Genomic DNA, 18,942 nt, shown 5'->3' with positions numbered 1-18,942 from the left:
AGGAGCAATAAAGAAGCAAGGGGCAATCTCAAAAGAAAAAGAGATGGCATAAGGATAATTTACCAATATTACCTAAGTGATTGTTTAGGTAGGTGGTCATATTGACACATGGGCAGACCCATGTGTCAACAGGGGGGATGATGGTAGATGGTAGGATTAAAGATAACTAGACGAGAGAGAGGACAAAATACTTAAATCATTTTTTAAATTGTTTAATTTTGGAAGAAGAAATTGGGTACAATGTCTACCGATAGTATTAATGACGATCAGGACAACTCCAGATAAAGAAGGGTTATTGCCATTGGAGAAGGGATTTGGTAGACCATACAGAATGCCCGAGTTAGGAGGACCGGAGCAGGCAGAAATAGAAATTGAGAGCACCCTAGCAGAACACGTGAGAAGGTTATTTATTAACCACACCTGTATGTCAGAGGTTTTGTGCCCCACAGGTGAACTAAAGGAGAAGGTGACCCACTCTATCCAACCTGGTGACTGGTGTGGATGTCCAGTCCCTAAAAAAGAAAGTCTGGAAGCAGGCCTGTTGGGAAGGGCCCTATCAGGTTATATTTGTCATTAGAATAGCAGAAAGAGCAACCTGGGTCCATGTTACCCACTGCAAAAAGGTAAGAACACATACAAGCACCACTGAACACACATAGAGTTAGAGAGAAGAACTGGACCAATAGGGTCTGGGGATCACCTCTGTTAACGAAGATCTCCTACCCCGACCTATCATCACTGTAGTGTGTTCTCACGGTGTGAGTATGGGGTGGTACCAAGCAGAAAGACTGAGGGCAGGAGAGGGTTGGCGGTTTTTGGGAATATGGGTAACCTGAGCTGCATCATAGTCTAGGCAATGGTCCTGATATGTCAAGATCCACCACCACACCGCACCAATTAAGCCCTTACCATCGTTAAAAAGTAAAAGGGAAGAGAAGCGACCCGACATACTGACCATCAAGGACGAGTGGCCTACAAAATAGGAGTCAGAGAAAGGCAGACTATAGGATTCAAAATAAGGTTTAGGGAGGTAGCCAACGGGTGGGGTACATGTCAATAAGCAATTTGGGATTATAGAATCCCATAATATTCGTGTTCGAGCCTCACGGCGGATTGTTCCTAGACTCAAGTGTTTAAACACACTTGGGGACGGGGATATGAGACCGAGCGGGACTGAACATCCAGATGGGGGGGTAAAGAGAAACAAAGACATCCCCAATTATCAATTGGAGATAGTAGTAATGTGACTGACTGAAGTTCGGAAGCACAGGAGAGAATTCTGAACCTTACAGCCCCTGTAACCGATGTGTGGTGGGCGTGTGCCAGTCAAGGCAGTATAAGGCAGAGAATGCCAAAAGGGTGGCTAGGTACGTGCGCCCCGGTTCTACTGGTTCAGCTAGTTAAAATGAGTCACCAGGAACCAAGGAAAGGGTTAAACAGATGTAGGAGGAGTTTTGACAAGAAGGAGAATAGCCCTATTTAGATGAATGCGATTGGGATACCAAGGGGAGTACCGGATGAATACAAAGCCTGAAACAAGTAGGGGAAGGGTTTAGTACAACGTTCTTCTGGTGGGTGACAATAAACAAAAATGTGGATTGGATTAATTATATCTATTACGACCAACAATGATTTGTTGGCCAGACTAGGGATGCAGTAAAGGGGATCTCTGAACAATTATCCGCCACCTCCCTCATGACTTGGGAAAATAGGTTGGCTCTAGATCAGGCAAAAAGGGGCGGTGTCAATAGAATGGTGGGCCATTGTTGCACATTTATCCCTAACAACACCGCACTGGATGGGACAGTCACCAGAGCTCTTGCAGGATTGACTGCTCTAAGTGAAGAATGGGCTGAGAACTCAGGAGTTAATACATCTTTGAAAGGGTGATTTGATGAAATGTTTAGTAAATGGAAAACCATAGCAGCCACCATCTTGGGGGCAGCCAGCGTTTGTATGGGTATTCTTGTATTATGTGGTTGTTGTCTTGTTCCCTGTGTCCGAGGGTTGGTGAGTAAGGCGTTGGAGCATGCAGTGTCTCAACAAATGATGATATATGGACCGACTCCGGACTCTGACCAGTGGAATGTGAAATACGATCCTCCAGGCTTGGTGGATAACGAGGACTTTGACCCTGAAAGACCGCAATTGGATGAAACATTTATTGGTTCTGACGTATGAAGGTCATAGGGAAAATCTTAAAAAGAAGGCCTATAGTTGGAAGGAGTTCAATAGAACTAATCTCTGAGAGTAATCATGCTTGTAAATACATTTATCCTGAGTGTGAAAAATGTAGTCAAAGGGTGGATTGATAGATTAATTTGTATTTTGAAAATAATGACTAAAGGATTTCACCCCAAATACGGTATAAATGTGTGAACTGTGTTAGAGTTATAATGTAGTGTAAACCCACTAACAGAGGGGGTGAGTTAGAAACTGCTGAGACAAACATTCCAGGAGGAAGGAGACTTAGAAACTATTTAAACATTCTATACTGTGGAAATGTACAGACCGCCTAAAGGTGGGCGGAGCAAAGTTCCTTTGTGTGAAGTAATATATAAAAGCTGTATATGTGTTTTGGCGGCAGAGCTCTCCATGATTAAATAATACAGCTCATTCTTGCTGGTTGTGGACCTTGAATAATTCATGATTAAAACCAGAGCCTTACAACCTCTGGAAATTATTCAAGCTTGAGTTTAATTAGAGATAGAAATTCTCGTGACAGTTATCTTTAGACATGTTGTACTTTTCTTAAATGTAGTTTTGTAATTGACTAAAACAAGCACACAACACGAAAATTGCATTTGAAAAAGGTGATGTTTTTGCTTTGAGCCAGTGGGGTAACCTAGGTAACCACAGGTTGATTTCCCCACAGGTGGGTGGGGCCACGACGTAAATTCACTCTGGAGTGCCAGAGTACGTTCAGAGTACGCTCTGAGCATTTGTAAATTCAGAGCGTTGTCAGATTGTCCATTCGTAAATTCAGATAATTTTGCTCTCGGAGCGTTCAGAGCACACACTGGACGCTCTGGCTAAAGTTGGCTAGCTTGCTAGCTACTTCCAGACTCAAATGAGAGAACACCTCACTCTGGCAATTTTATTCGCCCTAGTAGAGCTGGCTAGGCTGTTTTCATGTGATCTAGAGCGTTGGTGACTGTAACTGTGCTGCCGGCAACAATTTCATTATGTTTTTTTGCCAACGTTTACTGACACCAGTCATATTCAATAGGTGTTGTGTGTTCGTAAATTCAACAGTTATTCTGCGCTCTGGCACACTCAGACGAGAGTGCTCTGAAATCGGAGTAGACAGCCAGAGTGAATTTACGAACACACCCTCTATCTAATACCGACTGGGACTATTGGTCAGGGAGAAATCCAAACCAATCTAATTGGAATTAATAGCAGTAGAGGCATAATCCAGATTTTACTTATGCAAGAAAATAAAAGTAAGGCATATGATATATCAGAAATGGTGTAATAGCATTATTGTCAACTTAAAATATTGAACAGATTTCCAAACTTAAAATAACTTGGAGCTGATTTGCTGGTGTTTTACAGTCTTATGTCCAACAATAGAAAATAATAAATAATAAAACTTGGGGGGTCAAATAAAATCACCCACGGGCCAAATTCGGCTGGTAGCCCGCCAGTTGGGGAACCCTGCTCTATAGCCTCCCCACCAAGCCCTAACACACTATAGCCTCCCCACCAAGCCCTAACACACTATAGCCTCCCCACCAAGCCCTAACACACTATAGCCTCCCCACCAAGCCCTAACACACTATAGCCTCCCCACCAAGCCCTAACACACTATAGCCTCCCCACCAAGCCCTAACACACTATAGCCTCCCCACCAAGCCCTAACACACTATAGCCTCCCCACCAAGCCCTAACACACCATAGCCTCCCCACCAAGCCCTAACACACTCTATAGCAGGGTTCCCCAACTAGCGGTCCAAGGGCCGAATTCGGTCCACGGGTGGTTTTACTTAGTATGTTTTCTGAGCAAGAAAATCATTTATTTTTATTTTATTTTTATTGTTGGACATAAAAATACTGTAAAAACACCTCCCAACTATGCTGCCCTATCATTGTGTCTTTTTCCCTTTCCTCAGGTGCTTAATTCCAAGGCCTTGATCAACAGCCTCCATTACCAAATTTAATTAGCAAATCGCCCTTCGCCAGGAAGGGGCCTCACGCTTCTCTTCTCCTCTCACTCTCAGCCAACCAACCAACCAACCCCCCTGCAGGAGACAGAGACACAATAACAAATAAACCCGAGCGCTACACTAACAGCTTGTCGCTGCCTGCAATTAGTCCAGCACCCGCTCTCACTCTAATTAATAGCTGGCTAGCTGCTGTCTGTCGATGAGCACAATAAAGAAAATGGAGATCCAACCGTGGAGAGCCGGCATGGAGGACGGGAGGCATGGAGGTGTGAGGGGCAGGGGGCAAGGGAGCGGCTGGACTGGGTCGACAGTGGTTGTGGTGGGGGTGAAGCCTGGCAGGCAGGTCTGTTCTTTGGCCCAGAGGTGTGCCCACTGCCCAGCCGGCTGTCAGACACATGCCAGCCTGGCAGAGAACTGGCATGAGGCGGGCAGAGGCAGACAGGATGCAGGCAGCCGTGGCCTTCAGTGGGGAGTAGATGCTGGTGTTAGGCCCTGACAAGCAAGGCCTGTGGCTCACTCACACCGTCTGAAGGGCACTTGCATTGGTCCACACGCAGGCAAATGCACGCACGTGCAGGCACACAAACACATGCACACATGCACACAAACACACGCACACATGCACACGCACACACAGGGCTCCGCTGTGGACCAATGCCAATTAGATAATTCAACAGGCACCTAGCTGCCAGCCGAACAAAGCACCCCATTAAAGTGATGTTATTGTTCTCATATTTCTACCTCCCAAACTACACTATGTTGTAATTTGTTAGAAATAAGGGTTTCGAAAAATCCTCGCTCTCTCCCTCTGTACTCATAGGAAAGGTTGTCTGAGTTACGTCTGCATTAACAGAGCAGGTTGAATTTTATTGCCCACTTATATAAATCTGGAAAAATAGTGTTAACAGCTTAATCATACTGAAGATCTGTGTAGGGCTCCACAGAGCTAAATCTTTTTTATACTGTACAGCTCAATACACACACACACACACACACAAACACACACACATAAATGGATCAAACAAAGGGTGCCCAGGATTACAGCCAATTCCCCCCAACATAAATGTTGGCTAAAACAATTGAATTCAGGAATTAATTCAACTGTTTTTAATCTTGTCTGTACTAGAGACTTTAAAACCTTTTTTGTTAGAACAGACTATATGGGATTGATTATAATTTGTTTGTAAATTATTATTGTATTTGTTGTGTTGTGCTGTTTGAAATGGTCAGAGAAAAGACTAATCACACATACTGTAATAAGCTTGTCACGATCGTTATGAGATGAAGCGGACCAAGGTGCAGCGTGATAAACGTACATATTTTATTGAAGTACACCACACGAACAAAACAACAAACGAAACGTGAAGTCCTAGGTTAACACAAACCTTTCGGAACAAGATCCCACAATGACTAGTGAAAACAGCCTGCCTAAGTATGGTTCCCAATCAGAGACAACGAGCTACAGCTGCCTCTGATTGGGAACCACCCTGGCCAACATAGATCTAACCGATCTAGAACGAAAACCATAGCAAACAAAACATAGAAAATCCACACCCTGGCTCAACCATTAAGAGTCCCCAGAGCCAGGGCGTGACAGTACCCCCCCCCCCAAAGGCGCGGACTGCGACCGCGCCAACCAAACACAAGAGGGTAGGGGCCGGGTGGGCATTCCGCCTCGGAGGAGGATCCGGCTCCGGGCGTGACCACCACACTCTCTCTACCCCCCCGTTGCGCCCCTGGTCTGGTCTGGCCCCGCTGGCCGGAGCTGGACTGAACACCGGTGGAGCGGATTGCTCTGGCACCGGTGGAACAGGCACGGACCGTGCCGGACTGACGACGCGCACCACTGGCTTGGTGCGGGGAGCAGGAACGGGCCGGACCGGGCTGGCGACGCAAACACCACTGGCTTGGTGCGGGGAGCAGGAACGGGCCGGACCGGGCTGACGACGTCCACCACTGGCTTGGTGCGGGGAGCAGGAACAGGCCGGACCGGGCTGACGACGCGCACCATTGGCTTGGTGCGGGGAGCAGGAACAGGCCGGACCGGGCTGGCGACGCAAACACCACTGGCTTGGTGCGGGGAGCAGGAACGGGCCGGACCGGGCTGACGACGCGCACCACTGGCTTGGTGCGGGGAGCAGGAACGGGCCGGACCGGGCTGACGACGCGCACCATTGGCTTGGTGCGGGGAGCAGGAATAGGCCGGACCGGGCTGGCGACGCGCACCACTGGCTGGTGCGGGGGAGCAGGAACGGGCCGGACCGGGCTGACGACGCGCACCACTGGCTTGGTGCGGGGAGCAGGATCGGGCCGGACCGGGCTGACGACGCGCACCACTGGCTTGGTGCGGGGAGCAGGAACGGGCCGGACCGGGCTGACGACGCGCACCATTGGCTTGGTGCGGGGAGCAGGAATAGGCCGGACCGGGCTGGCGACGCGCACCACTGGCTTGGTGCGGGGAGCAGGAACGGGCCGGACCGGGCTGACGACGCGCACCACTGGCTTGGTGCGGGGAGCAGGAACGGGCCGGACCGGGCTGACGACGCGCACCATTGGCTTGGTGCGGGGAGCAGGAACAGGCCGGACCGGGCTGGCGACGCGCACCACAGGCTTAGTGCGGGGAGCAGGAACGGGCCTGACCGTACTGGGAACACACACCACTGGCCTTGTGCGGGAATCAGGAACGGGCCGGATCTGACTGGTGACACACACCACTTGCTTGGTGCGAGGAGCGGGACTGGGTTTCCTCATAAACCTCCGCTCCCTCTGCTGCCTAACCAGTTCCTCTCGCCGTGCCTCCACACTCTCCTTCTCCCTCGTGACCAATAGCCCCCGTAACCTGGCGGCCTCCTCTGCTAACCGGCTGAACCGCTCTATCGCGGCCTCCTGCTGCCTCGTCGTCCACGGCGTGAGCCCCCCCCTAAAATTTTTTGGGGCTTGTCTCTCCCCCGTGAACATGGCCTCCATGCCTCTCGCCAGACTCTCTCTCCTCTCCTCCCAAGTCCATCCTCTTCACGCTGCTTGATCCAGTCGTGGTGGGATCTTCTGTCACGATCGTTATGAGATGAAGCGGACCAAGGCGCAGCGTGATAAACGTACATATTTTATTGAAGTACACCACACGAACAAAACAACAAACGAAACGTGAAGTCCTAGGTTAACACAAACCTTTCGGAACAAGATCCCACAATGACTAGTGAAAACAGGCTGCCTAAGTATGGTTCCTAATCAGAGACAACGAGCTACAGCTGCCTCTGATTGGGAACCACCCTGGCCAACATAGATCTAACCGATCTAGAACGAAAACCATAGCAAACAAAACATAGAAAATCCACACCCTGGCTCAACAATTAAGAGTCCCCAGAGCCAGGGCGTGACAAAGCTCGCAGAGCACGCTCCTCCTACCCTCCTTGATCTCCTTCATGTCATTATAATTAGTAGGCAAACATCCATTAAACATCCATTATTACATTTCAAGTCCCTAAAAATAGAAATCAACTTAGCAAGAGTCTATTGTCCTGCTAATAGCCCATCATGGGTGGATGGCTTCTTTTGTATTCCAATGTATTGAATGAATGTATAAATTACAGTCATTTACCATTCTCATTCTCGGAGTGGAAAAGTTGTTTGCAGAGTTCACAACCTGCTACACTTGTGAAAAACAAGTGTTTGAAAACACGTTTTCAAAATGCCTCCTGCTCACATTGTGAAGTGATGGGTGATGCGCTGATAGCCTGTTGCCTGCACTTTAATGGTGAATGGGAGACGCGCTTCAATTACCAGTTGAGAAATAAAAAGAGACACAATTCCACTAAATTATGCAAATTATTCTATAGACCGTTAAGCATGACGGTCAAATGTATTCACATCCAGAAATTAGAGCCAGAAATTGGATTATAATAAATTGACATATTTGTAGGGGTTGTTGCATTTGTCATTGTATCTGGATGGCCGGATACAAAGTAGTTTCGTTCACCAATTAGCTATTATAAGATTATTCTGGCTATTGTCCAATTTAATGGCTGATCAATGCGTGAACTGTGACCATGGTCCATCACTAATGTAAGCCGAGAACTGTAATCTAAAAATAAAAACACAGCATCTACAGTAGAAGAAATATATTATTGAATTAGATAAAAAATTAATAAACTGTTTCAAAATGCATATGTTTATTAGGCTACTGTGCAGTGTGACAAAAACCAACAGGACAATGAGATGTTTACTGTAGTCTACATATACTGTATGCCTTATTCCTTAGATAAGGGAGAGCAGGCCATGTCCAGACTTTCTCGGTGACCTCACATACTCATTAACTCTGTCTTTAATGCTTTTTCAGGTTGCATCACTCATGGACAGAAACTTCTGAGACACAGCATTCATGATGAACACTCGGAGGTTCAATGGTAAGCCAAATTTGCCTCTGGAGCCATCCCAGTTGGTATTCTGTGTCCACTCGTGGTATTTCTTGTCGGTTACACATCCTTGGAACAGCAGAACACATTACGGTCTGGACGGCCCTTGCTGTGCCTCGTGAGCAGTTCATCAAGTTCTGGTGTCAGATGAAGAATGGAAATGTCAGGGTGAACCGACGACCTGACGAACACGCCACGATTGTTGCCTCTGCCTGTCGGAGGTGGAGTTCCAGAGCTCACAGGTGTGCCTGGCATGGATTGTGACTCCCTCGCCTAATAATGGCCTAATAATGCTAGAAATAATGCTTAAATAAATATACTGCTGGTCTTTACTGTCTGCTGGACATTTTTACATTGTATTCCATTTCTAGCGAGACTATTCAAGCCATCGACTCACTTATGGATGAAGATGATGAGCGATCGGCAAAGGCCTTTTGGAATCTGCTGGCATCACGGCACAACATCAATATAGCTCTAATCACAGTCAGAAGACAGTTGAATAAACTTGACTGGACTTTACGCTAATATTGTAGTAGGCCACCTATTATATGTATATATTAATATATACTGTATATATATATATATAAAATTTTTACAGAACATTAACCATGTGTGTTCTCTTGTTTTGTACCGTTCTGTAGTTTCGACCCAATGATTCATCTGTCAAACAAAGAACTTTGTGTGCTGCAGGCCCATGCATGGATCGAAGCTGGCAAGACATTCAATGACGTCATCTTCACGGACAAATCAACCGTGTCAACTGTAACACAATATTTCACAAAATTCCTTTGAAATTGTACGTCTTAGCAAGGGCTTTCCTCAAAAACGACCATCGCTATCACTCTTCATCAGCTATAAAGGCTCTAACTTGGGGTAAAGGCAAATTACATCTAAACTGAAGATGCCTGTCAAGCTGCCATAGCTCCCCATGATAAACAGGTCCTGACAGAGCAGTAACTGATGTGTTTTTCTGAGAAGTGCACAGTTCAGATATGTGAAATGCCTTCCAGAGAAATTCACTTTGGGTCGTGATGTGGCTCTGGAGCCGTGCCTCTCATGTTGTCCCCCGAGCTCCCGAGCGTGTGGGACGATCAGAGCAGCCACAGGACTGCATGGAACATGGATGCCAATAGCTGTGGGGGTCTGTGGAATCCAGCCAGTTAAACAGAGAAAGTGAGGAAGAGAGAGAGGGGCAGTGTTCACTACGCATTCTCTTCCTGGTCTTCTTTCATACCAGGTTCCATCTCTCTCTCAGCTGTACATTCATATCATGGGCTGGAGAAACAGCGTGGGTGGAGCTACTGTATGTTTCCAAAACTGAACGGTCTGCAGCATTCTGTCAATGTATGATGTGGATACAGTATGTAAGTAAAGAGCTGCATGTGTGTGTGTGTGTGCAATGTGCATGCAGGTGTGTCTGTTTGTGTGTGTGTGTGTGTGTATGCGTGCATGTGCCTACATCAAATCAAATCAAATGTTATTTGTCACATGCTTCGTAAACAACAGGTGTAGACTAACTGTGAAATGCTTACTTACGGAGCTTTCCCAACAATGCAAAGAGAGAAAAAAGAAAAAATAGTCAATAGAAAAATCACAAGGAATGGATGCGTGTGTGTGTGTGCATGCATATGTGTGTGGGCCAGGCAGCCAGCTACCTCTGGCATCACCTTCCCAGTTCCTGCCAAGGCATTCACACCTCTGACTGGTGCCAGGCTGAAACAGACCCATCACAGCAGCATGTGGGAGGTGTTCTAGAACTAAACAAACAACCCCCCTCCCCAGTCCTCCATCCAGCATCTAACGCCTTGTCTCATCCAATGACCATTACTGGCGGGGAGCGATTATACATTCACTACATGGCCCACAGTATGTGGACAACCCTTCAAGTTAGTGGATTTGTCCATTTCAGCCACACCCGTTGCTGACAGGTGTATTAAATCGAGCACACAACCATGCAATCTTCATAGACAAACATTGCCAGTAGAATGGCCCATACTAAAGAGCTCAGTGACTTTCAACGTGGCACCGTCCTATGAATTTCTGCCCTGCTAGAGCTGCCCCAGTCAACTGTAAGTGCTGTTATTGTGAAGTGGAAACATCTAGGAGCAACAACGGCTCAGCCGCAAAGTCGTAGGCCACAGAAGCTCACAGAACGGGACTGGCAAGTGATGAAGCGCGCAGCGCATAAAAATCGGCTTGTCCTCGGTTGCAACACTCAGTACCGAGTTCCAAACTGCCTCTGGAAGCAACGTCAGCACAATAACTGTTTGTCAGGAGCTTCATGAAATGGGTTTCTATGGCCGAGCAGCCACACACAAGCCTAAGATCACCATGCGCAATGCCAAGCGTCGGCTGGAGTGGTGTAAAGATCGCCGCCATTGGACTCTGGAGCAGTGGAAACGTGTTCTCTGGAGTGATGAATCACGCTTCACCATCTGGCAGTCCGACGGTTGAATCTGGGATTGGCGGATGCCAGGAGAACGCTACTTGCCCCACTGCATAGTGCCAACTGTAACGTTTGGTGGAGGAGGAATAATGGTCTGTGTAAGGGTTGGTGTGAGGTGTGACCCAGGTGCGGTGCAGGATAGACAGTAGGCAAGGATGGTGAAAAAAGGATCTTTACTGGTGGTCCAAAAGCCAGGATACAAAACAACAGACTATACACGAAAACAAATGAGGAGCACATAGGTCTCCAAAAAACAGGCTGACAGCAAACAATACGAAATACCTACGAAATACTAACACAATGACACAGGGAGAACACTTCTCAAGTACCTGTAACTCCGTCACGTGATCCGACACTGATACACACTGCTTGATATTAAGGAACTAGCAGAGAAAACTGAGCAAGGGAACACAGTGAAGTGATAGACACAGTTGACACCAATAGGAAGATTAGTCCCGACTGTGAGTGAGGAGATGCATAAGGTTGTTGGAGGATGACACCTAGTGGGTCGCTCCGGATCTGCGACCCACTCCTATAACAGGTCTGGGGCTTTTTTTCATGGTTTGGGCTAGGCCCCTTAGGTCCAGAGAAGGTCAATCTTAACGCTACAGCATACAATGACATTCTAGACGATTCTGTGCTTCCAACTTTATGGCAACAGTTTGGGGAAGGCCCTTTCCTGTTTCAGCATGACAATGCCCCCGTGCACAAAGCGATGTCCATACAGAAATGGTTTGTCGAGATCGGTGTGGAAGAACTTGACTGGCCTCACAGAGCCTTGACCTCAACCCCATCGAGCACCTTTCGGATGAATTGGAACACCAACTGCGAGCCAGGCCTAATCACCCAACATTAGTGCCCAACCTCACTAACGTTGCTGAATGGAGGCAAGTCCCTGCAGTAATGTTACAACATTTAGTGGAAATCCTTCCCAGAAGAGTGGAGGCTGTTATAACAGCCCTTATTGTCTCTGCCTGGCCAGTTCCTGTCTCTTCATTGGGATTCTCTGCCTCTGACCCTATTACGGAGGCTGAGTCACTGGCTTACTGGTGCTTTCCATGCTGTCCCTAGGAGGGGTGCATCACTTGAGTGGGTTGAGTCACTGACGTGATCTTCCTGTCCGGTTTGTCGCCCCCTCAGGCTCATGCAGTGGAGGATATCTTCGTGGGCTATACTCAGCCTTGTCTCAGGGTAGAAGGTTGGTGGTCTGTTGATATCTCTTTCCTGCCTGGTTGGCCCTGTCCGGGGGTATCGTTGGATGGGGCCACAGTGTCTCCCGACCCCCCCCTGTCTCAGCCTCCAGTATCTATGCTGCAATAGTCTATGTGCCGGGGGGCTAGGGTCTGTCTGTTATATTGTGTGTTATTCTCCTGTCTTATCCGGGGTACTGTGTGGATTTAAGTATGCTCTCTCTAATTCTCTCTCTCCCTCTCTCCCTCCCATCCCGGAGGACCTGAGCCCTAAGACCTTGCCTCAGGACTACCTGGCCTGATGACTCCTTGCTGTCCCCAGTCCACCTGGTCGTGCTGCTGCTCCAGTTTCCACTCTTCTGCCTGCGGCTATGGAACCCTGACCTGTTCACCGGACATACTACCTTGTCCCAGACCTGCTGTTTTCAACTCTCTCTCTCTACCGCACCTGCTATTTCAACCTCTAAATGCCCGGCTATGAAAAGCCAAGTGATATTTACTCTTGATGTACTGACCTGTTGCAACCTCTACAACCACTGTGAATATTATTTGACCCTGCTGGTCATCTATGAACATTTGAACATCTTGGAGAAAAATCTGGCCATGTACTGTTAGAATCTCCACCCGGCACAGCCAGAAGGGGACTGGCCACCCCTCAGAGCCTGGATCCTCTCTAGATTTATTCCTAGGTTTCTGCCTTTCTAGGGAGTTTTTCCTAGCCACCATGCTTCTACATCTGCATTGCTTTCTGTTTGGGGTTTTAGGCTGGGTTTCTGTATAGCACTTTGTGACATCTGCTGATGTAAAAAGGGCTTCATAAATAACATTTGATTGACCAACTCCATATTAATGCCCATGATTTCTGGAATGAGATGTTCGACGAGCAGGTGTCCACATACTTTTGGCCATGTAGTGTACCTCTGATTGAAATCATCACATTAGACTAGTTATCATTATCTGTCTGAATGACTGGTGGGAGGCGGATTCCTATGTGGCTCAGTTGGTAGAGTATGGTGCTTGCAACATCAGTGTCGTGGGTTCGATTCCTGTTGGGGCCACATAGGAAGATGTATGCTGGCACTAAAGTAAGTTGCATTGGATAAACATGTCTGCTAAAAGGCATATTATTATACAGTATGTTATTATATTATTATTCCAGACGGTTTGGAATCCAGTACCTTGCATTTAGAAAGTTATTATGGCTGGATGGAGCTCTGTTTGCCTACGAAGACTCATGAACCAAGGTATTTGCTGCAGCAGGTATGAGGTGATTTATAAAATGTGTCAAATAATAATATATTCAAATAATAATGTATGTTACTGGTATATATATATATAGTCATAATTCTCTGAACCGCATGAACATTTCTGAGTGGCAGGTGATGGGAATTTTCAACATGTTCTGGGGATAACTATTACTGTATAGAGAAGCTTCAAGTGGAGACATAAGATATATCGAGAGACGTGACCTTTAAGAGATACAGTAAGACAGAGGTTTAAGTCAACATTCAATAAAGCCTACATCCTGTCAGCTACAATATATCTAGAATTCATGTCTAACATTCAGAGTAGTTCACCCTCTCGACTCCCGAGACAACCAGTAACCCACAAACACTGTTACGTGTGATGCAAAGAAAGTTGGAGTAGGAGTGTGACTAATGCTTTAGGACATTCTGTGGAGTAAAGTACCATAGGTGCCATGGTGAATAGACAGTAATAGGGGGAGAGACGTGATGCTGTTACAGTATAGCCTGGTCCCAGATCTGTTTATGTTGTATAACCAACTCCTATTGGATTACATATAGCCCTTTCCAATTGGCATAACACCAACCTTAGGAGTTGGCGATACAGCACAAACAGATCTGGGATCAGGCTAGTAATAGTGCTTTATTAATTTATGTGTAGTAAGGTGCCATAGGTGCAGTCAATGGAGAATTGATAATAGTGGAGTTGTGGGAGGGAGGAGGGGGGGAGCTACGGGGAGTGGGGGGGAGAGGTCATACAAGGACAGGTGCTCCGGGACATGCTACGAACTTGTAGAGACTAAAGTACTACCTGCTATAAGAGAGCTGTGTCTCAGCCCACTTCTCCCTCCGCCGCAAGGCCGGACAACACACAGAACACAAAGATACAATATCAATGCCGGCATTTATCTCAAAGAGAGCCGTCGCAGGGATAAAAGCAATCTTAATGTGCAGCCAACAAAATCTGGGGCCAAAATAAGAAGAAACCTCACCATTAAAGGAAAGGTTCACCCATTTTGAATGTTACATTGTTTTTGTGCATCTCTGAGTGATGTTCTATCAATTCCCTGGGTCATTTAATGTTTTAATGTGTTGAGTTATTGGTGTTCAAGCAGGCAGAAATCCGGCCGGTATGACATAGCACTGTGATAAAGTCGCTCTCATTACACTGGAAGTTAATAGGAACACGACTTTTAGATCACGAAAATGTCTATCATACATGCCAGATTTCAATACTTGCAGATGTCATAACTCAGTCTTCTCTCAAATGAGCCATTGATCATATTTTTCGATATTCCTACTTCGAAATTTTTTTTATTTAACGGAAGGCATATTTTTCCTATTTGTCTGCCTCTTTAGTCCAGGGTGCATTGCATGGTGCCGTTGCCACAGATATTCGACAAAGGAGATAGGAAGAAATCCAATGAATTAAGGAATGTATAACGCACCAAACAGCAGACTGTCGACCAATCGCGTTTACGTTGTCATGCTGCGTCACGCGGTTGCTAAGCTAATCATCACTCAATCCCTTCTCAAAGTCAGTGTATATGTCGAGAAAAGTGCCTATTGTCCTCAAAATAACGTAATGTCACGATTCCAAAGCTATATGATATTACAGATAGCAAGTAAATTATCTCACATCTCAGAAAAGGTTTGTAATGTTGTACTTCTTGTTGACGAAATTCATGCTAATGTTGGGTTTTTGAGCAAGCGCCCAATAGACTCCTTGAAGGAGAGCACTCCTTTTCCCAGAATCACCCAGAATGCATCGCATGGCCCATTGACGTAGCATGGGCAACGTTTGCCATTACCTCAAAAGTATATCTGCTGTTGCGAATGTCAGACTCCACTCTGTGAGGCACATTGATCTGCAGGTTGAACATGGTGAGATTGTAGACTACTAAATTGATAGTGCAGTTTGTTTAGGCGATTTTACAGCTAACAAGCTACTTTACATGCTGATATTGTCTTTGGTATTATTGTGTGTAGCTACGTTTGCTAGCTACCTAGCTATCTAGCCAGCCAACCCATAGAGAGAGCATTGCGTTGTGGATTTTGTAGTCGACTTGAGCTGCAACAGATTTCCACAATGATTTTCCATGTAGCTACCAACCTTTTTATAACGGCAAAATGCAACATTAGTTCACAAAAAATATTGCTCTAACATATTAGTGTTATTTAACACTATGAATTAAAGGAATGAGTGGTTTTGGGTAGATTTTTCCTTTAAGTAGCTACAGTGCAGCATGTTTAGTAGGCGATATCCATTGTAAGAGCACTGGAACGATTGTGAGATTTCCAGATTCAAGCAATGTGGCAAGGCCAAAAGATGTTTGACTTTGATCTTGCACAGTGCCAGGACAGAATCAGTCTTTACAGATGTCTAGCCAAATGTATACTGGAGCTAAGCAATGTAAGTCTCAACATGGAACCAACATCGAAGTCCTACTGTGAAATTAATTTATGCAGGTTTGTGAATTGAGGTGAAGTCCCGGAAGGCAACAATACAATATATTAACACATTTTCCTTATTAACTCTTCCAAACTCACCACCACTGCTGAAAACGCTATACTGATTTAGAGTAAGATACTCAGTAAAGGAGACCAAAAACAGTCATTGAAAAACATGATTAAAACCCTCCTTTCTTTCCCTTTTCCTTCAAATTCAGCCATCCCTCCTGCTCCAGTCCAAATGGCATTCTAAATATTTAATGGTGCACATGGAGGGGTTTTGGACACCTCAGCACTGAAAACCATGCGGGCCAAGGGGATATTTCTACGACCAAACATCAATTGAATACGTTATCATGGCTCCCCGCTGCACCGTAGAGCTCTATTACGTAAGGGAGTGCTTCACACAGCAGTGCTTGGGTAGTGGTCAAAAGAATAGCCCTGCGACCGGGTGAAACATTGTTACTTTACCTGCCTTAGGCCGTCTCTACTGTTCTGCATGATCCGCAGGGCGTAGTTGGACCGCTGGCCTTTGCTGTTGAATTCAATGTGGCCCGTTAGTCCTTCCAATTCTACCTATCCCAGAGAGAGAGAACAAGAGAGAAAAGCTCCCATGTTATTAAGGCGTTTCACTTGGTCTGCGACCGCTGAGTCAGTAATCTGGGTTGAAATAGTGTTAGTTTGCTTTCAAATCCTTCAACTGCGCTGGATTGAGCTTGCCTTGAGCGACAGAACCAATGGAGTAGTTCCAAAAGGGCAAACTACAAAGCCTGCCGATCTGGCACTGCAGGCAAGGCTCAATCCGATGCTCCCAAGTATTTGAAAGAAAACAAATACTGTTTGAACCCAGGTATGTCAGTAACGTCACAGGCATGTCTGGGTTCGGTCGGCTTTAGTTCCTTATTGACTAACTGAAATCATTCAATGGATGGAGTTTAGATTAAATTATCCAGATGGGAAGCGGGCTGACAATTAATAACCACTGCAAAAAGATACACACACCTAATGGCTTTTAGTATAACATTAACTAACCCACTTGGGAGCATACTGTATATCACAGTGTGCACTGCAGTCTATCTAGCTCCACAAAATATTAATCTAATCTTAATAATAACCAACAACAGAATGCCATTCCCCTCCAATCCAGAGTGGGGTGCCCTTACCATCCTCAGGTAGTTCATGAGGCTGGTGCCATGCTCCCAGATCTTGGAGGACTTGCAAGAGAGCTGCGTGGCGCCCACGTTCTGGCTACGGTTGAGCTCCTGGACCGCCGCCACCACCGCATGCACTGCGTCAAACAGCAGCGCCGACGAGAGCTGAGAGAGGGTGGGGGGAGATAGAGAGAGAAGAAGTAAAAGAAAGAAAGAAAGAAAGGAGAAGGAAGAAAAGGGGGATATGCTGTGACAAACACACACCGATCTTCCATCCTCCCTTACGCCTGGGGCCCGCTCTGGTCGGTCAGCGATGGGTTAAAACAAGCGATCCCCAGAATGCCATCCATGCAGCAGTCAGATATTCCATTAGATCGTTAGGATCCTCTGATGTGCTGACAGAGTGAAAAAAAAAAGCCCCACCACTTTCACCCCTACTGGAGCTGGCAAGCCCTGGCCGTTCCAATTACCACACATCCGTCGGAGTGGAGGCGGAAGTGCAGGAAGAGGGATTTGTCCTGTAGACTGTTTACATACAGGCCCCATCCGTGTATGTAATAACAATTAAAATGCATGATGGCATAGATTATACGCGGGAGAGAGGACTATTTCACTGTTATATGTCTGTGTAATAAACCAATAAGGCCCTGATCTGTTGTGTATATTGATATGTGACTATATCGATGACTGTGATGCACAGTAAACAGTGAGCACTATATGAGGCCCATAGCCGTTATAATATCCTCCTTGCATAAGCCAATGTTGAATTGGACCACGCTACAGGCAACAAAGTATAAACAACAGCTTGGAAAACAGTAGTTAGAGTGAGTGTGTACAGTGGTTCAGTGTCATTTGGATTCTAGGAGGGAAAGTCGATGACAGCAACTTCCTTATCATAAGTCACGATTATGCACCATTTGACCTTAAAGGGAGATGTCACTTCGATATCAAAGTTGGTCAGATGTTTTCAGACATCAAAAGTAGTCTAATATCAAAATGAATCCACATCTTACGCCATCGGTTGTCATGCATTGAGGCATATAGATGGATCTACAAAACAAATGGCCTGGAATGTGGACCTATCTCAATAATTAAACACATTTTTAGGTCTGAAAATATCTGACACTGATTTTGGAGTGAAATGTCTCTTTAACATTGAACAGCATGTCTACTTTGGTTGCAAGTCACTGTAATGCCCCCCACCCCTCTCAATTCCTCCTCACCTCGCTCTCTTCCGTCCCTCCACCTCTCTCATTCCCATGACACTGTACAGCTGAGAGAGATGGGGTCTTTAAAAATGGAACCTGATATGAAAGAGCTCCCTGGAACACTGCAGATGAATAGCAGGGAGAGAAGGGCTCTCTCTCTCTCTCTCTCTCTCTCTCTCTCTCTCTCTCTCTCTCTCTCTCTCTCTCTCTCTCTCTCTCTCTCTCTCTCTCTCTCTCTCTCTCTCTCTCTCTCTCTCTCTCTCTCTCTCTCTCTCTCTCTCTCTCTCTCTCTCTCTCTCTCTCATTTTATTAGGGGCTCAGAGCTGTTATCCCTCCACTGCTCTTAGTGCTCTATCTGATCTGACTACAAAACAACCTGTGATTAATTAAAGATAACTCCTAATTAAGAGGGAAAATAACAACTAGAGAAAAACAGCTGGTTTCTAAAACAGCAGCCATTGATTTTTCAAAATCTTTCTTGAGGGCTTAATTAAGAAACCAAACTTCAATAAACCCAATTAATGAATTACTCGTCACTCTCTGTTTGATGTGAGAAAACTTCTCGTTTACACAAGTATGATAAATTGTGTTAAAATTTTCCAAATACAGCATGGAACAATGTTATGTTAATGTTATGTACTGCACTACCAGTAACGTAACTAACGAATTAG

General features: G+C 46.0%; 1 protein-coding gene across 1 annotated transcript in view; it reads right to left on the bottom strand.

The window, feature by feature from the left end:
- The window catches only part of LOC121560857 (glutamate receptor ionotropic, kainate 4-like), a 478,252-nt gene that overhangs the window by 56,749 nt on the left and 402,561 nt on the right, over nt 1-18,942 (bottom strand). Inside the window, exons 10-11 of the mRNA XM_041873701.2 lie at nt 17,076-17,228; nt 16,384-16,488 (exon numbers count right to left, since the gene is read on the bottom strand). Of these exons, the coding sequence (XP_041729635.2) occupies nt 16,384-16,488; nt 17,076-17,228 (258 nt within the window). The remainder of the gene's footprint in view (nt 1-16,383; nt 16,489-17,075; nt 17,229-18,942) is intronic.

The sequence above is a fragment of the Coregonus clupeaformis genome, chromosome 5 (assembly GCF_020615455.1).
Source record: "Coregonus clupeaformis isolate EN_2021a chromosome 5, ASM2061545v1, whole genome shotgun sequence".
Classification (NCBI taxonomy): Eukaryota; Metazoa; Chordata; class Actinopteri; order Salmoniformes; family Salmonidae; genus Coregonus; species Coregonus clupeaformis.
Note: the sequence above shows the minus strand (reverse complement) of the source record. Positions and strands in the feature narration are given on the sequence as shown.